This window comes from Syzygium oleosum, unplaced genomic scaffold (assembly GCF_021117445.2).
Source record: "Syzygium oleosum isolate NSW1041296 unplaced genomic scaffold, Sole_v2.1 Sole_v2.12, whole genome shotgun sequence".
Classification (NCBI taxonomy): Eukaryota; Viridiplantae; Streptophyta; class Magnoliopsida; order Myrtales; family Myrtaceae; genus Syzygium; species Syzygium oleosum.
Genome location: NW_026607496.1, coordinates 3,662,213 through 3,683,645, shown reverse-complemented (window position 1 = coordinate 3,683,645; position 21,433 = coordinate 3,662,213). Strand labels below are relative to the sequence as shown.

General features: G+C 40.1%; 2 protein-coding genes across 2 annotated transcripts; one reads left to right on the top strand and one right to left on the bottom strand.

The window, feature by feature from the left end:
• The first annotated feature begins 409 nt into the window (after window positions 1-409).
• Window positions 410-1,795, top strand: LOC115685163 (short-chain dehydrogenase reductase 2a-like). Its single transcript, XM_030610179.2, has 2 exons — window positions 410-562; window positions 767-1,795. The coding sequence occupies exons 1-2, from the start codon at window positions 477-479 to the stop codon at window positions 1,590-1,592; spliced, it is 912 nt and encodes a 303-aa protein (XP_030466039.1). The 5' UTR covers window positions 410-476; the 3' UTR covers window positions 1,593-1,795.
• A 13,908-nt stretch (window positions 1,796-15,703) lies between these two features.
• On the bottom strand, window positions 15,704-16,796 carry LOC115685165 (senescence associated gene 20-like). The gene has a single exon (XM_030610180.2). It carries the CDS (start codon window positions 16,676-16,678, stop codon window positions 16,205-16,207), a length of 474 nt encoding a protein of 157 aa, XP_030466040.1. The 5' UTR covers window positions 16,679-16,796; the 3' UTR covers window positions 15,704-16,204.
• Between the last annotated feature and the right edge of the window lie 4,637 nt (window positions 16,797-21,433).

Below are 21,433 nucleotides of genomic sequence, written 5' to 3'. Positions count from 1 at the left end.
TGTTCAAACTGACAAGTCAATCGCAAGTATTAATCCTTAGATGATGATCTGATCATCACGTGCGTTCCATTCATCCGAGATGGGCTCATTCGACAGTCAGTCAAAAAGTGGACAGTCACGCTCCAATAATCCATTGGATTTATGAGGTTCGAGTGAGAAGGCAGATCTTTATACAATCGAAACTGGTTTATGTGCTCAAATGGGATTTTAGATGATGCGTTTGGCAGACGCGGGTCATGTGAAAGAACAGTTCTTTCAGATGGTCCCCTTTTCAATCTTCAAAAAGGGTCCTTGACGCGCAAGCAGAGGGCTAAAAAGTCAAGGTCAGCTTCGTGGAAGACGCCGCGAAAAAAGAGAAGAAGCACAGTCAGCTCACGCCTGCACCTCCTATAAATCCTCCCGTTTCTCCCATCAAACATTGAAATATCTCTCTCTCTCTCTCTCTCTCTCTCTCTCTCTCTCTCTCTCTCTCCACCATGACTGCTCAAGTTTTGCCCGAAAAGGTTGTCCAGGATATCAGTCTGAAGCTGGGAAATGAAAATACTACTCCTTGCCCTAGAAGGTAAGAAAGAGGTCATCAGTGCATCATTTCATACAATATTCTGGCAAGAATGCACGAGCTCGGATTGATTTTCACAAACTATGTGCTTACCGTGCATAGTAATATACTGCACATATCATCTTTTGAATGCAGAGTGCATAAGAGCAACCTTCCATTGCTATAGTCCCAACCGGTTGTATTGAATGCAGTACTTTTCTCATGTAGGTTGGAAGGGAAAATAGCAATTGTAACCGGCGGAGCAAAAGGAATTGGAGAGGCCACGGTTCGACTATTTGCAAGGCACGGGGCGAAGGTCGTCATCGCAGATATCGAGGATCTTCTTGGGACCGCACTTGCCAACTCGCTATCTCCTTCTGTTACCTACGTCCACTGCGACGTTAGCTCGGAAGAGGATGTCGAGAACTTGGTGAGCTCCACGGTCTCCCGCTATGGACGCCTCGACGTCATGTTCAACAATGCCGGGTTGCTTGGGAACCAGTCGAAGCACAAGAGCATCATGGATTTTGACGTGGGGGAGTTTGAACGCGTGATGAGCGTTAACGTGAAAGGCTCGGCGCTCGGGATAAAGCACGCGGCCCGTGTCATGGTGCCAAGGAGGAGCGGGTGCATAATCTCCACGGCGAGTGTGGCCGGGGTCATGGGAGGGCTCGGCCCTCACGCTTACACGGCTTCAAAGCATGCCATCGTGGGGCTCACCAAGAACGCGGCTTGCGAGCTCGGCAGGTATGGGATCAGGGTCAACTGCATATCGCCGTTCGGCGTGGCAACGTCGATGCTCGTTGACGCGTGGAGGAGCGGTGATGAGGAGGAAGATGAGGGCATGAGTTTTGGGGTGCCTAGTGAGAGAGAGGTGGAGAAGATGGAGGAGTTTGTGAGAGGACTGGCCAACTTGAAAGGAGGAACACTGAGGGCTAAGGACATTGCTGAGGCTGGTCTGTATCTTGCAAGTGATGAGTCCAAGTATGTTAGTGGGCACAACCTTGTTGTGGATGGTGGGATAACAACCTCAAGAAATTGTGTTGGCCTGTAGAAAGTATCTCTTCCTCTTCAGGGTTCTCTGCTTGCTATGGAGCTTTCTCAGTGTTCACTTGTTTTTTTTTTATAAATAGCTAGTAGCATTCTTTTAATTGGCTCACAAAGGGAGATCTATTTACAATTATATCTCTTGTATGTCTTTCTTATATGTATATTAATGAATTATGATTTGGAAAAATCAACATCATTTAGATTGAACATTTTATTTTGCAATGTCGTAGCAAGTCGTTTCATTAGCAGACGTAACCTGTAACGATTACTGTCATATATGATATGAAAAGAATTACCATTCTCTCAATTTATTTATGGCTATGAACAGCGATCTTACTACAGTCACATATAGAATTTTGTTGTTGATTCGCTGCCTAAGTTGATGATCCACTTCAAGGTCCACCTCTCATGTATTTTGACGGGTGAACACAAACTTCCAAATCTATGTAGTCTCTTGTGGAAATGCTGACTCCAGTCAATTCATGTCATAAGGTCAAAGGGTTTGTATTTGAATCCCATTAAAAAGGGGAAAAGTAGTAAGTCAAATTTGGACCGGCACGCTAGTTGTACTCAACAAAATAGTTCCATTCAAATAATGTAAGGACAAGAAAGTGAAAGTCGGTGTATCGTTTTGTTACCAATATTCTCTCTCTCTCTCTCTCTCTCTCTCTCTCTCTCTCTCTCTCTCTCCATCACCTAATAAAATGAAGTAATGCAAGCACATCAAATTCAAAGTTATTAGGTGAGCCTAAGAAATTGAGAGTAGCGCGACATTTCTAGTTGAGTAAATGAAACCCTAGCTCATGGACAAAGTTCATGAAGCAAGAATTTTTATCTATTGACACATAAACTTAAGTACAAGTACTTAGTGGGATTATCGATTACTCGTTCTTTCGCATATGGCAATGTGCTTACCAAGAAAAAGTTTCATGGCATTATCTCTAAGCATATGAATCTACCTGAAAAGCCATTTAGTGAGCTCTGAAAGAATACCTAAGGAATTTACCAGTCCCAATGAATTTCTTTAAGGACCCTTGAGACTATGGTGATTCTAATATCAGACTCATAAATATGGATAATTGGCTACAATCAAGTCTCATATTAAGATCAGAAGCTAGCATACAAGACAGGTGGCAACCAGATTTTAAATCTCATATATCTCCGGTTTCTCGATAAAAGAGATACCGTCAATTTTCTCAATACGTTAATGATTTTCTCAATAAGTTACTTTCAAAATGAGTATAGAACTTGGCAAGAAACCACCGGAATAATTGATTTTTATTGATGTTAAGACTAATCTCAAGAGTCACTCGTCTAAGAAAGACAGCCCATACATTTGTCAGCCTTACATGTATCTAAATCTAGTCCTGCAATCTTTTTGCTTTTTTCCAAACTTTGGAAAGTCCCACTATCCAAACTTTACAGGATAAACAATGAGGGAGGCCATTCCTTGGTCCAGCTTTATGCTTTGAGAAATGAATATTCAAAGAAAGAAAAGAGAAAAAGGTGAAAATGGGAGACGTGTGTCCGCGCTGTCCTCAGATGTTACCCTCCTGAAATTCTTGAATTGACCTGTGATTATGAGCTGGGTGTGTATGTATAGATGGTTGGAACCAGAACAACACATTTATAAGTTAATTTAGTTCAAGAAAAATTCGCCCCAGACAGGCGTGGAAAGAAGCCAAAAGGAGACCGAATTTTAAGAACCAAGAGTCACCACTGACTTTGGCAAGTTTCAAACATTTCCAAGTGGCTTTCTTTTCCCAATTTCTTTAAATTCTTTTATGGGTCTTATTAATTGGTGTCACCATGGCACTAGGTAAATCAATTTGATGATAAATAACATTTACCGGGATTATTTGAAGATACGTATTCTAGTGAAGTTACTTACTTTGAGTGGACAACTTTATATTTTTAAGGGTTAAATATCCCCAAAAATCCTAAACCTATGCATCCGTGCAATATTAATTTCAAACTAATTTTCGTATCACATGAAAATTTCAAATTGATACACCTGTACCACATTTATCAAAAATTAATTTTAGGGTCATGAAAAATTTCAAATTAGTGCACTCGTGTCATATTTACCCCCAATTTTGCCCTGAGATTTTGGTAGATTTGTCAATAGCATACTAGTTTGGAATTTTTAATGACATGAAAATTAGATTTGAGATAAATGTGGCATGAGTATACCAGTTTGAAATTGTTGTTGGTATTAGCCCTATTTTTAAAGCATATAATAGGGTTTGAAAAAATTCTGAAATTACCCTTTAACACGACTCTCACGGTATTTATATCAAGTCTTTGCTTCGGATACTTCGATGAACTTCCACACTGAAAGATTCAATGTTTAGTCAATGTTTCATATTGATTTAGGCTGCCTCACTCTTCAAGAAGATGTGTTCTTTTTTATTTGGGATAAGTGCATTGAAAGTTCTAAAACTTGCATTGAAAGTACATTTTAGTCCTAAAACTTTCAAAAACTGCAATCATGTCTTAAAACTTGATTAATTGTCGAATCAAGTTCTTCCGTTAATTGCACTTTTTGAAAGTTTTAGGACTCAATGACAAGTTTTAGGATTTGATTGCCCTCAATAACACTTTCGTGATAAGTTTAAGGACTTGATTATACTTTTTGGAAGTTTTAGGACTCAATTGTACTTTCGTGATAAATTTTACAACTTTCAACACATTTACTCCTTTTTATTTTATTTTATTTGGCAGTCAAAGGTTTCGGTGGTGTGCAATTGAGAGTTGATATATATATGGTATCAGAGCCAAGGGGTTGATAAAGATATTCTTTATAATTTCATTCTCAGTAAAGACGATTTCCTTCGTGGAGATCTTTTCAAGTGATTTCTGGATGTGTTCTAGGCAGTAAAGCCCAGTCGGGTAGTAAGTTCGTTGGTAAGCATCGCCGAAATCTATTGAAAAGAAGAAAGTAGTCTTTTGAAATGAACTTATTAAGGAGATCTGAGTCTTCTTCTAGTTCTTTATCACAAATGTCCTCAGATCAAGGACCAATAAATAGAGAAGAAATTAATATAGAAGATTTCAATAAATCTATTGAAAATTGGTTTATTCCAAAAGTCAAGTTGGATAAAATTTATGAACATTCTAAATTTAGACTCTTTGGAAACAATGATTATGTCATTGTTACTGAAGAAAGAGATATTCCACTTTCTAACTCCTTTGCTTCAATACAACTTTTGAATAAGGATTCTATAAAAAAGCATTCCCAGAAATGGAATTACATGCACATAGGATTGGTACAGGTCGGTGCAAAGCCCCCTTACCAAAGAAGGATTAGATACTTCCTTACTCCTTGTTTTAAGAGATGCTAGACTTTTAAAATATGAAGAATCTATTCTTGGTGCTGTCGAGACCAGTCTTTGCAGCGGTCCAATTCATTTTGATAGTCATCTTGGTCTTACAGTCTCTCTCAAAGACAAAAATATTTTAAAATCTCTCACTCTTCAAATAAAAAACCATAATTATTCCATAGCTGAAGGTTCTATTCCCATAGCTCTTATTTACAGAGTTTATTACAAGGTAATGAATTCTGCTTTTGGAAGCAAAGCTTTTAAATTGAATTCCAATAGAGAAACCCTTCTTTTACAAACTGATATTTCTAAAGCGAATGTTACTATTCCTAGGACCATTCCTTGGATTCAAATAACCCTTCCTGATAAATGGGAATTAGAAAATCGAATTGCCCAGCCAATCATTCAAAATTCTGATCCTACCAATATCATTATACACCCTGAAGGAAGAGTAACTATTCAATTTTCCAAGAAGATCTATAGATATTCCTAGAAGGTCTTGCGACATTAGATCAATTCCTTCTTGGCATTCTACTTCTTCTCGAAGGTCAGTAGATACTATTCCTAATATTCCTTTGAATATACCTTTGAATAATGCTGAGGAAGCATCTGCTAGTGCTCCTCTTCCAAACATCAGTGGTATAGATAACAGGTCAGGAATTTCCAGGCCAGTTTATCAAAATACTCCCGATTTCCCTGACCCAACTCCTTCCGAAATGGAGGATCCTGAAATCAATGTTTTGGAAATAGCCTTTGAACCTGACAGAATCATTTTGAATAAAGAATTCAATTCCTTTGAAAATAAACATATCAGAGAATGGTTCTTTGCTAATTTTAAAAAACAAGCACTTGAAATCAAAAAGGAATATTATGATTACATGTATCAACATGAAGTCGAAGTATTCTTCTTTGATTGGTTTGAAAAGGTATTTCTAAAAGAAAAACAAATTTTTGTTTTGGATCAATTTTATAAATGGAAATTAGACGATGGCCATATCATCGAGTCTAATCATCCTCCCCTTAGAAAAATCAAAATTGATCATCGCGAAATAGAAATTATTGCTTCCCCTTTCAAAACTGCCTCAGAAATAGATGGTATAGGAATCAAAAAGATTGTTGAACAAAATAACTTTTCTAATCAACATCTGCATACCATAGGAAAGCAGCTTGATCGAATTGAGAATCTTACTCAAAATAGTTTCTCATCTTCTTCTATAACTTTTCCGAAAAAGGATTTAAAACCGCCTCTCTTTAGGAATTTTGAAATTCCAAAATTCCTAAAGAGAGGCGGTTTTAAATCCTTTTTCGGAAAAGTTATAGAAGAAGATGAGAAACTATTTTAAATCCCAACATTTAATCTGATGTTTATGATACCATAAGTATCCAAGGATCTGGGGATTATAATTAGAGAGTAAAATATTATAGAAGGAAATCAATAAATGGAAGAAAACAATTTAATCTGTCCTTTTACGTTTATTAGAAAAGAATATAGGAAAAAATCCTGGAAATTGCAACAAAAAGAAAAGAGCAACAAAGATGTATGTTATATCAAATTGGGAGAACTTATCAGAAGGATTTCCTGTAAGAGGAACAGGTTCCTTTTTGACCTGGCTAGAAATGGTAGTAATATTTAATGGTTGCTGAGCAGCCTGGAGCCAGGTTTTGAGATTAGTCATGCCTGGGGTTTTCTTTTCGGAAGACGATCTGCAACTTGTTTTCCTTTGTCTCTCCTTGTGGGTTTGTTTGGTGGTTTGGGAGGCATTTTCCCTGTAAAAATTCTCTTGTGAGAAAGTCTGAGAGAGAATTTGAAGAACCGTTTATGAATTCTATATCAAAATCAAAAAAAGATAAAATGGCTTGCCATCTGGAAAAAATCTGTTTGGAAGCAATATTTTGAACATCCTTTTGCAAAACATCTTTTGCAGATTTGCAATCAATGCGTAAAAGGAATTTTTGATTTAAAAGATCTCCTTGAAATTTAGAAATAGAAAGTACAATAGCAAGAATTTCTTTCTTAATGGTAGAGTAATTCTTTTGGCAATCATTCCAGTGTTTGGAGACAAACTGAACAATTTGTTCTTTGTTGTCCTTGGATTGCTTAAGGATTCCTCCATATTCAATATCAGAAGCATCAATTTCAACAATTTTGAAAGCAAAAGGATCAGCAAGATGTAAACAAGGAATTTCCTTGACAGTCCGCTTGATCTGCTTTACAATATCAGTATGAACTTGAGTCCATGGTGGAGGATCTTTTTAGAGCCTCTGATGAAGTGGTTTACAAATTATATTGATGCGAGGGAAGAAATCAATAATATAATTCAAACTTCCTAGAAATCTTTGAAATTGATTTTTATCTCTGATTTCATCAGGAAACTTTTCAGAAAATATTATTGATCTTTCAATGGGAATGATGGTTCCTTGATGGATATAATGTCCTAGAAAACGAATCTTTGTTTTAAAAAGGGATATTTTAGTAGGTGAAACTACTAAACCATTTTTCTTAACAATATTGATAAAATGATTGATGTGTTTAAAGTGTTTTTCTATGGATGCAGAAAATATTAAAACATCATCAATATAAACAATAATATAATCAGAACAATGATTAAAAATATCATTCATTATTCTTTGAAACTCAGAAGGGGCATTTTTCAATCCAAAAGGCATGACATTCCATTCATATTGGTCAAAAGGAACAGTAAAAGCTGTTTTATACCTATCCTTTTCGCTAATCTGGATTTGCCAGAAGCCTGATTTCATATCAAATTTTGAAAAGATTTTTGCATCATGAAGTCTATTCAAAAGATCCTTTTTGTTAGGAATCGGATATCTTATCCATTTTAAAGCTGTATTCAAAGGTTTGTAATTAATAACCAATCGTGGAACTCCTCTTTCTAATTCAGCATTTTTGTTGACATAGAAAGCAGAGCAACTCCAAGGAGACTGGCTTTTCCTAATAAGCTTCTTCTCAAGAAGTTCCTGTATTTCTTTTTGGCAGAAATTTAGAACTTCGTGATTCATTTGAGAAGGTCTAGCTTTAGTAGGAATATCCTTTTCCGAAAATCCTGGTTCATAAGGTAAATCAACTATGTGACATTTACGAGATCAGAAAGCATTGGGAATATTAGAACATATGGAATTTTTGATTTGATTATCAAGATTGGAAATCTTTTTCTGAAGGTTTGCTTCAGAGAGATTTTTGTCAATCCTTTTGTATTCAAGGTCTTCTTTAAGAAATTGAAGATGAGTTTCTTTATCTTTGTCGCGACCGAACTCCCGAGCCCTTTTGAAACAACATGCAAAAAAAGGGAGGCTCGCCTGGTACGTGCTAAGTCTAGGTTCGAGACTTAACTCGGGCTCTCCCAAGCCCATACCATATCACGACTTAGGGTTTAAGTGTTTAACATGCAAGTGGTTTATATCAAGGAGTCGTCACTAATCGATTTGGGGTGGGTCGATTAGAAACCCAAATAGGGTGATGGGAGAATCACCCTATTCCTACGAACCAGAGATTAAATGAGTTCGGGGACTTGGTTACACTAGTTGGATAGCTAATGCCCTTTCGGTACCATTTTACCCTGTTCGTTTCTGAAAACATTTGTCAGGCAATTTGGATTGATTTTAGGACCTTTCTCCTAACATGTGAGGTGATCAAGCGAGTGCATAATCAGGAATGATCAGCAGTCAGGAACACAACAATTCATGCAGCCTAAGGTTCTAACCTTAACTAAGTCAGATGACATTCAAAAACACAACACTCATGCAATTGTATTAAAAACATGCATAATAATACAGCGATAATAAAAATAACATGCAAAATATTACCGCGCAATATTCAGGCTTGTCTAATTTAAATAAGACAATAATATGCATAATAATACAGCAATAAATTAAAAACTTAGATATAACATACAATTTTAAAAAAAAAAAATTTTAATCTTTTTTTTTTCGAAAAGAAAAAGAAAAAAATAATAATACAAAAAAAGTAATTTTTTTTTTAAAAAAATTTTTAAAATTTTTTTTTAAAATTTTTTTAAATAAAATAAAATAAAAATATAATATTAACCGGGTCGGATCCGACCCGGGTCAACGGATCCGACCCGGGCGTTGACCCGGATCGGTCGGAACCGACCCGAGTCAACGGATCCGACCCGGGCGTTGACCCGAGTCGGATCTGTTGATTCGGGTCGAATCCGACCCGAACAAACAGACCCGCGGGGAGGGGGGCGCCGGCGAGGCCAAAATTGGCCGTCCGCCGGCTGACCCAGGCCAGCGCCGCCCCCAAGTCGCCCGACTAGGACCGCCTGTGGGCTGTGCCACTCACCTGAGCCGCCGTCGGACCACCGTTCGCCGGTCGGTGATGAAACAAAAACCGGCGTGGTTGAGGCATTTCGTCGAACGCCTGGCGGGCGCGCGGAAAAACGGGGGATTCCGACCTCCTCCGGCGATTCGGTCGACTCCAGCGGCTTGGGTTCACCTCCGACGGTGACTAGGAGTCGGGACCGACGACGGTATGGGCCGGGATTCGCGCGAAACGGCCGGCGTGAGTCCCGGCCAAACCGAGCCAAAAATCAGGGGAAAACAGGGGAGCTTCGCGGCCGAGGGGGGCTCACCGGTCGACGGCGCGTCCGGGCGGCTTCCGCGGAGTCCGGCGGCGTCGACGACCGCCGCTGGGTTCTTCTTTAGCTCCGGCGGACTCTCGGCTCCCTCTTTCTTCTCTGTTTCACTCTCTATTCTCTCTCGGTCTCTCTCGATTTCTCTCTCTCACTCTGTTTTTCTCTGAAAATCGCCGACCCACTCTCTCTCTCTCTGTGTCGCCGCCGTCGGCTCGGCGACGGGGATGGATGGCTGAGGCGCGGTGGCTGCCGGAGGCTTCCTGTCTCTCCCGGCTCACGCTCTCACGCTCTCTCTGAATTTTTTCTAAAAATGGCCGACCCCCTCTCTCTCTCTCTTTCTGTCTTTCATAGCCAACGACGACAAATCTGGGCCCGGCCACGTCGGCGTGACGATGGCCTGCACCGGCCTACCTGCCCCGCGACTTTCGCGGCCATGGCAGGCCGGTGCAGAGCAGAGCAGATGGGGGGGCCGGTGCAGAGAGGGTGCAGAGAGGGAGAGAGAGCCTGGGAGATGGGGAAGACGGGACTAGCCTTAATGGCCAGTCCCTATGGCGTGCCCGCCTGGGCCTCCTCTGACCGGATGACGACGATGAGGAGCGGCGCCGCCGTGCGTCACGCTTCGGTCGCGCACAGGGGAGAACAGGGGAGGAGAGAGCGACCGGCGCAGGGGGAAGGAAGGAAGGAAGAAGGCTGGGCCGGGCCAGGCCCAGCAGCGGCGTGGGGGGAAAGAAGAAGAAAAGGAAAGCGGGCCGGGCCCGCGTGAAGGGAAAAAAAGAAAAGGAAAAAGGGCCTGGGCCCGGGGGAAAAAAGGAAAAATGGAAAAAGAAATGGGCCGGGTCGGCCCAGCTCCGACCCGGCCCGACTCGATTTTTTTTTTTTTTAAATTAAACTCTATAATAGACTCTATTAGTGCAAATGTACATAATTTCTATATGCAATGCATTTAAATAGAAATATTTTTGTTTTAGGAATTAAATAAAATTAACTCCTAAATTTTGTGCAATTAATTTTGGGCAAATTAAAAATAGGTGTCAACAATCTTGAATTATGCAATTTATCTCAGAAATGGAATGTTCTTGAAGAGTATTCAAATTTCTGGTTTGGGGTTTTGAAATGAAATCAAAGCAAATTCTCTTGCCCAAAGTTTCAGTTTCAATTCCTTTTTCAGAAACTTTAAAAGGCTGAAGTAAATTGATGAAAGGTGACCCCAAAATAACATTTTGTTTGATATTTTTAACAAGTAAAAAGGGAGTTTTGAAAGAAATTTGGTCTTTCACAATCTCGGCTTCAGGAATTTTGTAATTAATCATTAGTCTATCCCCGGATGCTGATTTGAGAGACTGGGAAGTTTTCTCAAAATATTTGGTTGGTATGAGACCTTCCTTTATACAATTAAGGTCTGCACCAGTATCAAAAAGGGCTGAAGTTTCCAAAATAATTTCATTTTGGATTCTGATAGAAATATTGATAATCCACTTTCTGGTGGTAATTTCAGAAAGCATCAAAAGGAAGTTTGTATCAGAAGAAGAAGGAGGTTGAGGGGCATTTTCTTCAAAATCTTCTTCTTTCTGTTTTCCTCTTAAATTTTTCATTTTAATATCCAATATGTTTTTTTGCATAATTAACAGAGTGGCCTTGAGATCCTGAATTTCTTGTTTTTGTTTATTGATCTCTTGAGTTAGGTCACTTATGGAAATGGGTTTAAAATTTGCTTTTTTGGTTTTACCAAGAATGGTTGAAATATTGTAAGGACTATCAGTTTGAAAAGTGGGTTTAGAAACTGATTTGGGATTTTGAAATTTATTCAAATATTTAATCTTTGTTTCAGGGTCAGAAATTTCATCAAAAGTTTGTAGAAGAATTTCTTCTTCTTTTGTCAAAACATTTATTTCAAAACTGGTGGCTTCTTCATCTTCACTATCTGAACTTGACGATGAAGAGGTTTCTAAATCGCAAATTTGCAAACCTTTTTCAAAACTAGATTCATCAGAAGAACTACTATCGGTTTCAATCATTAATTGATTGAGTTGATTAATAGTTTCTTCATCTAAATCTAACTCATTAACCTTTTTGCTGATTTTGCAAAATCGAGAGGTGTGGCCTTTCTTGCCACAGTTATAGCAAGTGATATTTTTAAAATCCCTTTTGGGTTTTTTGGTTTTATTAAAATCATCATTTTCTTTTTTCTTAGAAAACTTTTTATCAAACTTCTTTTTATAAGGTTTATAAGGCTTCTTATAAAACTTCTTTTTATCTTTTTGTTTAGAAGGGCATTTTCCTGAACATTTGGATCTTTCAAAAGATTCAAAAGAAGGATCATATTGGGCACAAAAATCTCCTAAACCTTTTTTGGAAAGTTTTTGTTCTTTCTTGATTTGTTTTTGGAGACGGATATTGGTGCACAATTGTGTTCCTATTTTATAAATATAAGAGGTTAGTTCACCATAAGAAAGAAGGTCATATGGAATTTGATTTCCATATTCTTCTCTTATCTTACCACGAACTTGTTCTCCTATGAGCTTTGGTAAACCAGCAAGAAATTTTTCTTTCCAAAAAGACTGATTGCAGTCTGTTCTTTGGAAAACTCTTTGCAAAAATATTTCTTTATATTCTCGGAATTCTCCTAAAGATCTACATTTCATATTGGATAAAAGATCTTGATTTTTATCTAGAATATGAGAAGAATCTCCTAGAAAATGTTGGGATATAGAGAATATCAAAGTATTAACAGCAGCTTGGATAGGTTGATCATCTTCATCAAGAATATTTTGACCAAAAGGGTCGAGTTTAAAGGCATTTAAAATTTGAGACCTTTGCTCATCATTCAGGTAGTTATCCCACCATCCTTTGAGCTGGCCTGTAAATCCGGCTATTAAAAGATATGCAACAGAATGATCGGAAGTATCAGGGATGGTCTTATAAGTATTAGCAAGCATGACCATTTGAGTCAGAATATTTATAAGGTTTTGTTCAGAAACACCATCTATATTCCATTCATAGATAGCATCAGAAGAATATTTGTTCTGAACTTTAGAAAAGGTTTCTTCTGTGAGAATATCAGGTGGAGTAGCACGGGAATAATATAACTTTTGAGAATCCCTCCATGTGATACGATTTACCTCAGGAAGGGATTCAGTATCGGATTTATCTAAAAGATTGACTTGGTTGGAGGATTCAATGCGGTCAGGAGTGTCTTTGACACTCAGATTTTGTATTAAAGGAGTATCCAAAATTATGAGATTTTTAGGAATCAAAACTGTTTTTCCTTTGAGGAGCCTTCTCCTATCCTCTAAGGCTTTGGCAAAATCAAGACTAGGATTTTTTGGAATTTCAAAATTCCTAAAGAGAGGCGGTTTTAAATCCTTTTTCGGAAAAGTTATAGAAGAAGATGAGAAACTTAATCATGTCTTAAATCTTAAATTACACAGATGTACGACTTATCATGAGTGCGCGCCATGCACAATATTTCCTTTGCTGAAAAGAGGAAAAAGTGGATGCAGGGACCGGGGCGGACTTACCAATTTGGGCTAAGCCCACCATTCTAAAAGGAGTACAGATTTTTCAGTTTTTGGGCATGGGAGACCACTCCAGCCAGGGAAGTATCTCCAGCCTTACGGGACTTTTCCATTTGGAACATTTTTCAAATGAAATGTTATTTTTATAATATGCATAGCACCTCGTGCGATTACATGAATTATAAAGGTTATTACAATGTACCCTCTCTATCATATGGGTTCATTTTTGCTTGTGTCTTTATGATCACGTAGCCTTCTACTTGTTTTTTTTTTGGATATGTACACTAGAAGTCCTGAAAATTGTAATGAAAGTGCAATTTAGTCCTACAACTTACAAAAAGTGCAATCAAGTTATAAAACTTATCAAATTAGTACAATTAAGTCCTTATGGTTAATTCTGTCAAATTTGGCTAACGAAAAATGTTGATGTGGCTTTTTTTTAAGTTTTCTCTCTCCTACGTCGCGATGACGTGACTATATCATAAAACATAAAGCTAAAACGATGTTGTTTTCGTACAAATATGATTTTTAATATAATTTATTCAAATTAAATTTTAAACATAAGCTAAATTTAAATAAATAAATAAAAAAGAGAGAAGGGTGAAAACAGGTGGGGAGGGCTACAGCCATTGCCGGGACGGCTGACGAGGATGGGTGATAGCCGGCGACCCTTGCTGACCCTTGCCTGATCTGGGCCTGTGGTCGGCGACCTTGCCTGATCTAGGCCTACGGTCGGCGAGGGTTGCTGGCCAGTGGCTGGGGCCTAACGACCCTTGTCGACCCATGGCTAGCCATCCCCCACCATGGTGGCGGTGAGGGCCTATCGCCATTTTGAGTTCCTTCCTCCTTTTTTTTTCAAATTTAAATTATTTTTAAACGTAATTAAATAATATTTATATTAAAAAATCATATTTAGATCAAAACGACGTAATTTTAGCCTTATCCTTTTTGTTTTAGCCACGGCAGCGCCACGTGAGAGAGAGAAAACAATAAAAAAACTATGTCAGCATTTTTTGTTAGCCAAATTGGACGGAGTTAATAGAAAGACTTGATTGTACCAATTTGACAAGTTTTATGACTTCATTACGCTTTTTGTAAGTTTTAGGATTCCATTGCACTTTCGTGACAAATTTTAAAACTTTCAGTGCAAATATTCCTATTTTTGTTTTTGTCAAGAGAATAATAATATACGAAACATCAACTACCACTTTCTCGTGCACGGGAGAAAATTGTTCTCCTAAGCATCGGATGCACATCGCGCTCAATTTTGCTAATTGCATGATAAAGCCATGCTCTCATGTCACGTTGTACTTATGCGATAGTCTCTCGCAACAACTTGAGTTGGATGATGCCAATGAAAGAGGAGGGAACTCCTACATATGCACGAGCTCCTCGAATAACAACCGTACCTTTCCGTTCAATCTAACGCCGGAGATTCCGTCTCCCCAATGGCCCGAACTACCCCATAAATCACAGAAGACTCGACATAGTGTTCAAGGGTGCACATAAGAACCCAAAATTCTTGAAAGTGTCACGACGCTAGGCTTGGATCACCTTGGCCACCTTCTTGGTGAATCATACCTTAGAGAGCGTCCGGTGCGTTGTTCCAAGACATGGATATGCTCGTGTGTCAGAACTCAGAGAGAAGCACACAGAAGATCCCTATGAGACTGTCGATCCATTGTCTCCAAGGGAATCGGGGCAAAACGGCAATGCGTGGATTCTCGCGCAGCAAAATCCAAAGTGCCCACATTACTATGCTCTCTTCTTGCACCCCCATCCAGCAACCCAGCATGGGCTTCTAGCTTCTTCATCTAGGGTTTCAAAAACGCCATTCATATCCTATTGTAATAAATAATCTGGATTTCATCCGATACTTTTTATGTAATAGAAATTTGCTCAAGATTTTCTTGTAATATTCCTCATTTTGGCTTTATATTCTAGACTGGTTACTGTCTCTTTGTTGGCTAAGGCAGTCACATCAGCTTGTCTCGTGCCTGAGATCTGGAGTAGCCATCTTGTTAAAACCGTGGATCTCATAGGACCGCTCTCGTTTACAACAGGAAAATATTTTTTATCTGAGGGATTCAAAATTATTATGAAAAAATAATACCTTTGTTTCCTTCTTGTAAAGAGAGTTCACTCAGTCAGGCAACCCCTGTTCTTTAGAATTTTGCTTCTGCAACATTTTCGGAGGTCACTCGATGTCTGTCCCCCGTGACCAGTCTCACTGATTGAGAGGACCAACTTTATAGTAAATTTGTTTACAAATTACTTTCTCCACGAGGAAAAGGTCCATTTTGTATAGGACGACGCCAAATCATTTGGCATTGAACTACAATTCTATTCATATTCTCATGTATAATGCTGTTATCGAGAGTATGCGTTGATAGTGTCCTTCATTGCGGCTTGCCGTTGCATTGCCACTCACTATTGCAATTACGGTTGAGGTCATGACATCAGATCGAAGGTCGCTACCCGCAAGAAACCCGTGAACTCGCTAGCTATGCTCTTTTTGCACCCTGGTCTATGAATTTCTTGAGACATTTTCTCCGTTACGTACATGGGATTTCGTCATTGGGACCAATGTCGTTTTGATTTCAACAGGTATATTTAATCATCGCATGTAAGAGACTAGGAGACATGGATCGAGTCTTGAGATAAAATAAGAGGACGAATGATTCTTTATCCCACATAAGAGGAAACAGACATGTCTTTCTAGCAGCGGATGGCAATTAAACAACGTTTTTGCATGTGCAGGTTCTTGCTAGTCGTGCTGCGTAAAGACCTACGCTAATTGTAGCCTGATCATGGAAATCAAAACGAAACCCTAGACAAACTCTCCTTCGTACGATTTGAAAGCTTATCCATAAGATTGAAATTAATCGATCGGCCAATGGTGGTCCTTCGAGTAATTTCCATCATTTTGTTTACTTGTGAGCCCTGTAGGATGTTTCCTTCAGACGAAGATTCATAGTCCGACACATGTATGATTTTAACATTCACATAATTGACACTTCATTGACTACAACTCTTTCCACTTTCCTTCAACTTTGACATGGGCGGTCTTGATTTTCTTATCAAACATATATTGAACGTACGGACACACGCACCAGCCCCAAATTTTCATTCCCAACCACCTGGATGCATGCACAACCCTCCTCATATTGCGAGCAAAAGTGCTGGCAACGACCGGTTGAAGCGGTCCCTCGGCTGGCTCTGCCACAGCGTATGACTCGTCCGCGCCACCTCCCACCTCGGCGACGACACCTCTCTCACGGTCAGCCATGTGTTGAAATACTCCCTGAACTGCATGATCAGCCCGTTCTTCAGCGTCCAAGCATGGACCCAATATGCCTGCGCCCCTTCCCACCCCTCCGCGATCACACAGTCGTCGCCTATAGCTGTTATGCTACGTGGATGGAATGTAAACGCCGAGTAGTCCGATTCCCCTGTGAGCACCCGCATCATGTGCTGGCAGCCAGGCGGCCCGTGGAACCACCATTCGAGATCGCTGGCCAGGAGCTTGGCCACCTTGTCGGAGTCGCCGAGAGCCAATGCAGCGTAAAGGGCCTCTACGGTAGCTTTGTTTTTGCCGGATTCCGGCGAGGTAGGTTCAATGTCATTGGTCGCCATTTTGGGTTATGAATGAAGGAATGTAATGCGATAGGGAATGGCCTACAAGCTACAAGGACAGTGGGATGGATTTTGTATGGAATGTGGCTTGTTTTCTTGCTTGGGAGCGTTTGTCTTGGTATTGCACTATAGGCCTAGCGGTGTGAACCTATATATAGTATGCAATTGGGATAGGAAGAGGAGATTGGGACCCATTCTGCTGATCAGTCAGAGATCAACGGTGGTGATTCGTGGTGGTGATGACGTGGAAGATCAGACGGTCATTTCTTGCTCCCAAGATGGGGATGTCCTTTGTGCTACACTTGATGCCAAGCAAGAGCTCAGGGCGGCCCCGATAATACAACTCTAAATTCAATGCTCTTCTGGGGACAATCGATGGGGATTGTACCGGAACCAGATGAATCCTAAAAACCATAATCAAACGTTTCTCCGGAAAATGACAATTCTACCCCTTGCAGGATTGATCTATCCGGTCGCACCTTAGTTGTCTTCCTTGTGGACAGAAAATTCACCTTCGATTGGTGCCCCGAATTCATAAAGTAACTCATTAATTTCAACAAACTAGGAGTGAGCCAAAATTTACGTGGGTAACTATAAAATAAAATCGTTTACACTTTGGTGAGGCGTGAGAAGTCAAAACATTATGCTGTTTTGTGATGTGGGTAATCCATCCAAACATGTTTGATGCATAATCTTCGGACAATTCAAAGGAACATTATTGAGTGCATGGGGTGCATATGAGTCCAGTGCACCTTGTAAATATTTGTGAAACTGCTGTCAACCGTTTTAAAAATGAATGCATGGTTCAATTTTCCCTCACGTGTAAGTTGGACTTTGGCTCGGATTAAGCGTGGAAATACTCAATAAGAAGATCAGATGATGGGTTTGGAATATTTCAACTCAAGACCTCATGTTTTGTTACCATATAAAATTTCGTGGGATCACTTTTAACTATTTTACAAGTTCAAGTTGTTTGATGAAAACGTTGTTCAATATTCTAACACTCCTTAGCTCTTATATCACGTAGGATCCATCAAAATCAAAGACTGTAATACATCAGATTCACATGCATTCTCGACATATAAGAATTATTCCACTCAAAAAGGTTGGTCACCAGTCAATTTCTCGTTCTGTTCTTTCCTAAGTGGCCACGTATAGATAGAGGTAATATAATAGTTTGTATATTCCTTTATTCTTCAGGTATCTACTCACCACTTTAGGCTGCTTAGTGAGAGAGAAAGCGAAATGGGATGTTCCTCTTTTTGTCCGGATTAAACTCGACGATTTTGCATGCTCCCAAACTCGAGGAGAGTGCAAAGAGAACATTCCAATCCATATCTCGTTGACAATTAAGTTTTTTTTTTTTTTGGTAAGGTAAGATGTATATTAACTTTTTAACGCACCACTTACAAAGGGGGGTTAGCCGTACACAAAAACCTCGTACCCAATGGGACACCAATGGTGTTCCAACGGGTAAAAGGTGTGCGACTATTCAAAGCTAAACGCGATCGAAGTGGAGCAAAGGATAGCCTAAACAATGGCTAAGGGAAAACAAGAGCAATACACAATCTAAAAAGGAAGATCACTCAAAGATTGTTGCTGAGATGCCCCAGTTGTTTTGGGTTCTCCGGTTGCAAGGAGTGTCTTCCACGGGCTTAAAGGATAGCCCTCTATCTCTTGTGACCTTTACAAGGTGATTACGAATGGCCGGCAAGAAGAAATTCTTGTTCCTGAAGAGGATGTGGTTCCTTTCCGACCAAATGATGTGACAAAGTGCACTGAAGGAAAATCGAGCGATGCTATGGTGAAAGGTGTTGCCCCCAATAAAACGGATGGCCCATCGGAGATTGGCTTGCCACGGTCTATTGCGCCAGGAGAGGCCGCACTTGGATGCCCAAAAGAGGGCAAGGGAGCCCGTGAGGTTACAGCCAAAAAATAAGTGGTCAATGGAGTATGGCCTACAATGACAAAAAGGCACAAACCCCTTCCGCAATCCTTTGATAGCTCAATAAAAGTACCTGCGTGGGAAGCCTATTGAGCGCGGTAAGCCACAATAGAAAACTATATCTGGCTGGAATGGAAGAATCCCAGATGAATGAGCTCCAGGTGACTACCTGACCCTTGTTTCTAATTAATTCCCAAGCCCTGGATGAGGAAAAAATACCTGAGGGATGTCCCTGCCAAGATAGATGGTCATTTCCATCCTCATCTAGGGATAAACCAAGTGGCCAGGAGTGGAGCGCATCCAAAACCGGGGATTGATGCCATACCGAGGAGTAGAAATCTCTCACAGAGGATTTTCTTGGGATTCCTGATCGGTAAATGTCCCTGTCAGAGAAAAGTTTATAAAGAGGGCCCCTAATGTGCCAATGATCAAACCAAAAGGACGTGTCAGCTCCATTGCCAAGGCGCCAAAAGAAGTGAAGCTGGAAATCTTGGCGGAGGTCAAGAAGTTTTTTCCAAGCCCAAGAGCAAATAGTTGGCTTAGGTATGACCCAGAAATTCTTGTTCTTCAGAAAAATGGAATGAATCCATTTACACCAAAGCGATTCCTTGTCTGGGAAAATGTTCCAAATGTGTTTGAGTAAGGCTGCACGATTGCAGTCAAGGAGCCAACGAATGCCCAACCCTCCTTCGTTGACAATTAAGTTTGTTCACTCTTTATTCAAAAATTTTACTGAATGTAGAGCTAAGACAATGATGGTGATAATCATGTGGGTATTTATGGAAAGTTGACATTAACAAAAAGTTAGTGGATGGATTTCTTAGATTTGTTATTCTTTGGATTCTCATCCAAGAAATTGACAACAAATTGACCTTTATGATGATAACATTCATGACAAGTGTCAAGTGTTTCGCTTTCCTCCAATCCAAGAAGATGCGTGCTAGCTAGATGAATGGCTTGGAAGGTTTTCAAATGTTGTCAGTAAGTCTTGGCTTTATTAGGAGAATTGTTTCCGAGCGGCAATGACAAAAGGTCGCTTGACCTCTCCGTTTGGTCATTAGTCATTTTCGCCATGACTAGAAACTTCATCAAAGTCGGGGATGCCACTTGGAAAATCACCATAGTATAGATGATGAATAGGAAGCTAGCTCTAATAGAAGTTAACTTCATTGCCATATAATGGATGAGCTAGCTTGCAACATGCGAGAAAGTCCAGACAGGTAGCTCAAATATAAACTTGTTTGCACTTGGTGCATACATAATCAAACTTATATCATGCATTTAATGTACACATAAAAGTCTGTACCTTAACCATTAGACCGATATGGATTTATTTTTTCTGTTTCTATATCTCTATTCAAGCAAGTTGATTTGTAAGCATATCATAACTGTTGACACCTAAATTTTGACTAATCATTTAGCGATTAATTGCATAGAAAATTAGGGATTAAATTTTAACCCCTAAACAAAAATATCAAAATCGCATAGCATATAATTTAGGATCATATAGTTTAATTGCATTCAACATCGGACCGGCGGTAGTGAGTAAGTTGAAAATCCATCGCATAAATCAAGCTCGAGTACCGAACAAAGCTCGTCTCGCTCGGAAGACGGGGGCCGAAAATCACAAGTCTAAAAGGCCTTGGTTGTCTTAATTTGAGCTTAAATCAGCCCATCAAGCTTAATTAGAGAAAAGCCCAAATTAATTCGGCCCATTTGGAATTAAATAAAAATTAAAGGATAAAAGCTTAAGCCTAAGCCCATTAGGACTAGGAAGCCCGGCCAATTAACTTAGGGTTGCGATATAAACATGTGATTATACCCCTCAATCAAGGGGGCTCTCATAACTATTTCCAGAACACAATTCTTGAGAGCACGAGAGACACGTGAGCAAGAACAAGAGTAAGAGAGAGAGTCGCTCGTGCACGTGCCCGCCCCATTGTTGCGCCTCCTCGCGACCGCACCATCTTCACCACTCCTCATCGTCGCCAATCCCGCGAGCCACCACCGCGACGATCACCACCTCTGCGCCCAACGCCGCTGCCTGTGACCTCTCTGATTTGCTGCCGTTCCTGAGTCCGACGCCCACCTCTCGCCGCTACGTCCAGTCCGATCGCTCGTGTCTCCAACCAGCAAGCATCATCGGGAAACTGATTTATCCAAGCTGAAGGTTGAAGGCCGTGAGTCCAAGGGGTGGATTTTGTTCCATTATCACCATCTGTTGGCCAAGGTCAGGAGCATGAAGTCAAAGAAATTCATGGCCACGTAATCTGAAGCAGGGAATTCCAAAGAAGAAAAGGCAACGAAAAAGGTGGCAATTGGAGATTTCAGTTTGAGTGAGCAACGTGACAACTGCAAATCAAGAACGCATCTGTCGCTCTCCATCATCAAGTTCCATTCGCAAGTCCAAGCCACCGTGACAACGCTGAGACTAGCAACTCCCGCGAACGGTCCTCCCTTTACCACCCGACACCATCCTCGATCAATCCCGGTGTTCCCTGTCGCTTTCCTGGTCGTGGAGTCCCTACACCGTCGCGGCCCGTATTTCTGTTTTGCAGATTGACTGGAGCGCCACCACATCACCACTGTCGCACCCACCGTCAGTTGATCCGTCCCGTGATCCGCAAGCCCGAGTTCGATCCGAGTTCAAATTTGGAAATATCCGTCAAATTAGGTACGATCGATATCCAATGTTTTTTTAGAATATTTTAAATTCCTAGTTTAGGTGTTTTAAATATTCAGTGAATATTTGGTGGATTGCTAGATCTTAGGGATAATGCACGCAATATCCGCAAATTTCTAAAATACTC

What these genes read in the sequence shown, in the direction of transcription:
- LOC115685163 (XM_030610179.2), top strand. Translation starts at nt 477, where the DNA reads ATGACTGCTCAAGTTTTGCCCGAAAAGGTTGTCCAGGATATCAGTCTG. An exon ending in ACTACTCCTTGCCCTAGAAG is followed by an intron (nt 563 to 766) that starts GTAAGAAAGAGG and finishes TTTCTCATGTAG; the next exon opens with GTTGGAAGGGAAAATAGCAA.
- LOC115685165 (XM_030610180.2), bottom strand. Translation starts at nt 16,678, where the DNA reads ATGGCGACCAATGACATTGAACCTACCTCGCCGGAATCCGGCAAAAAC.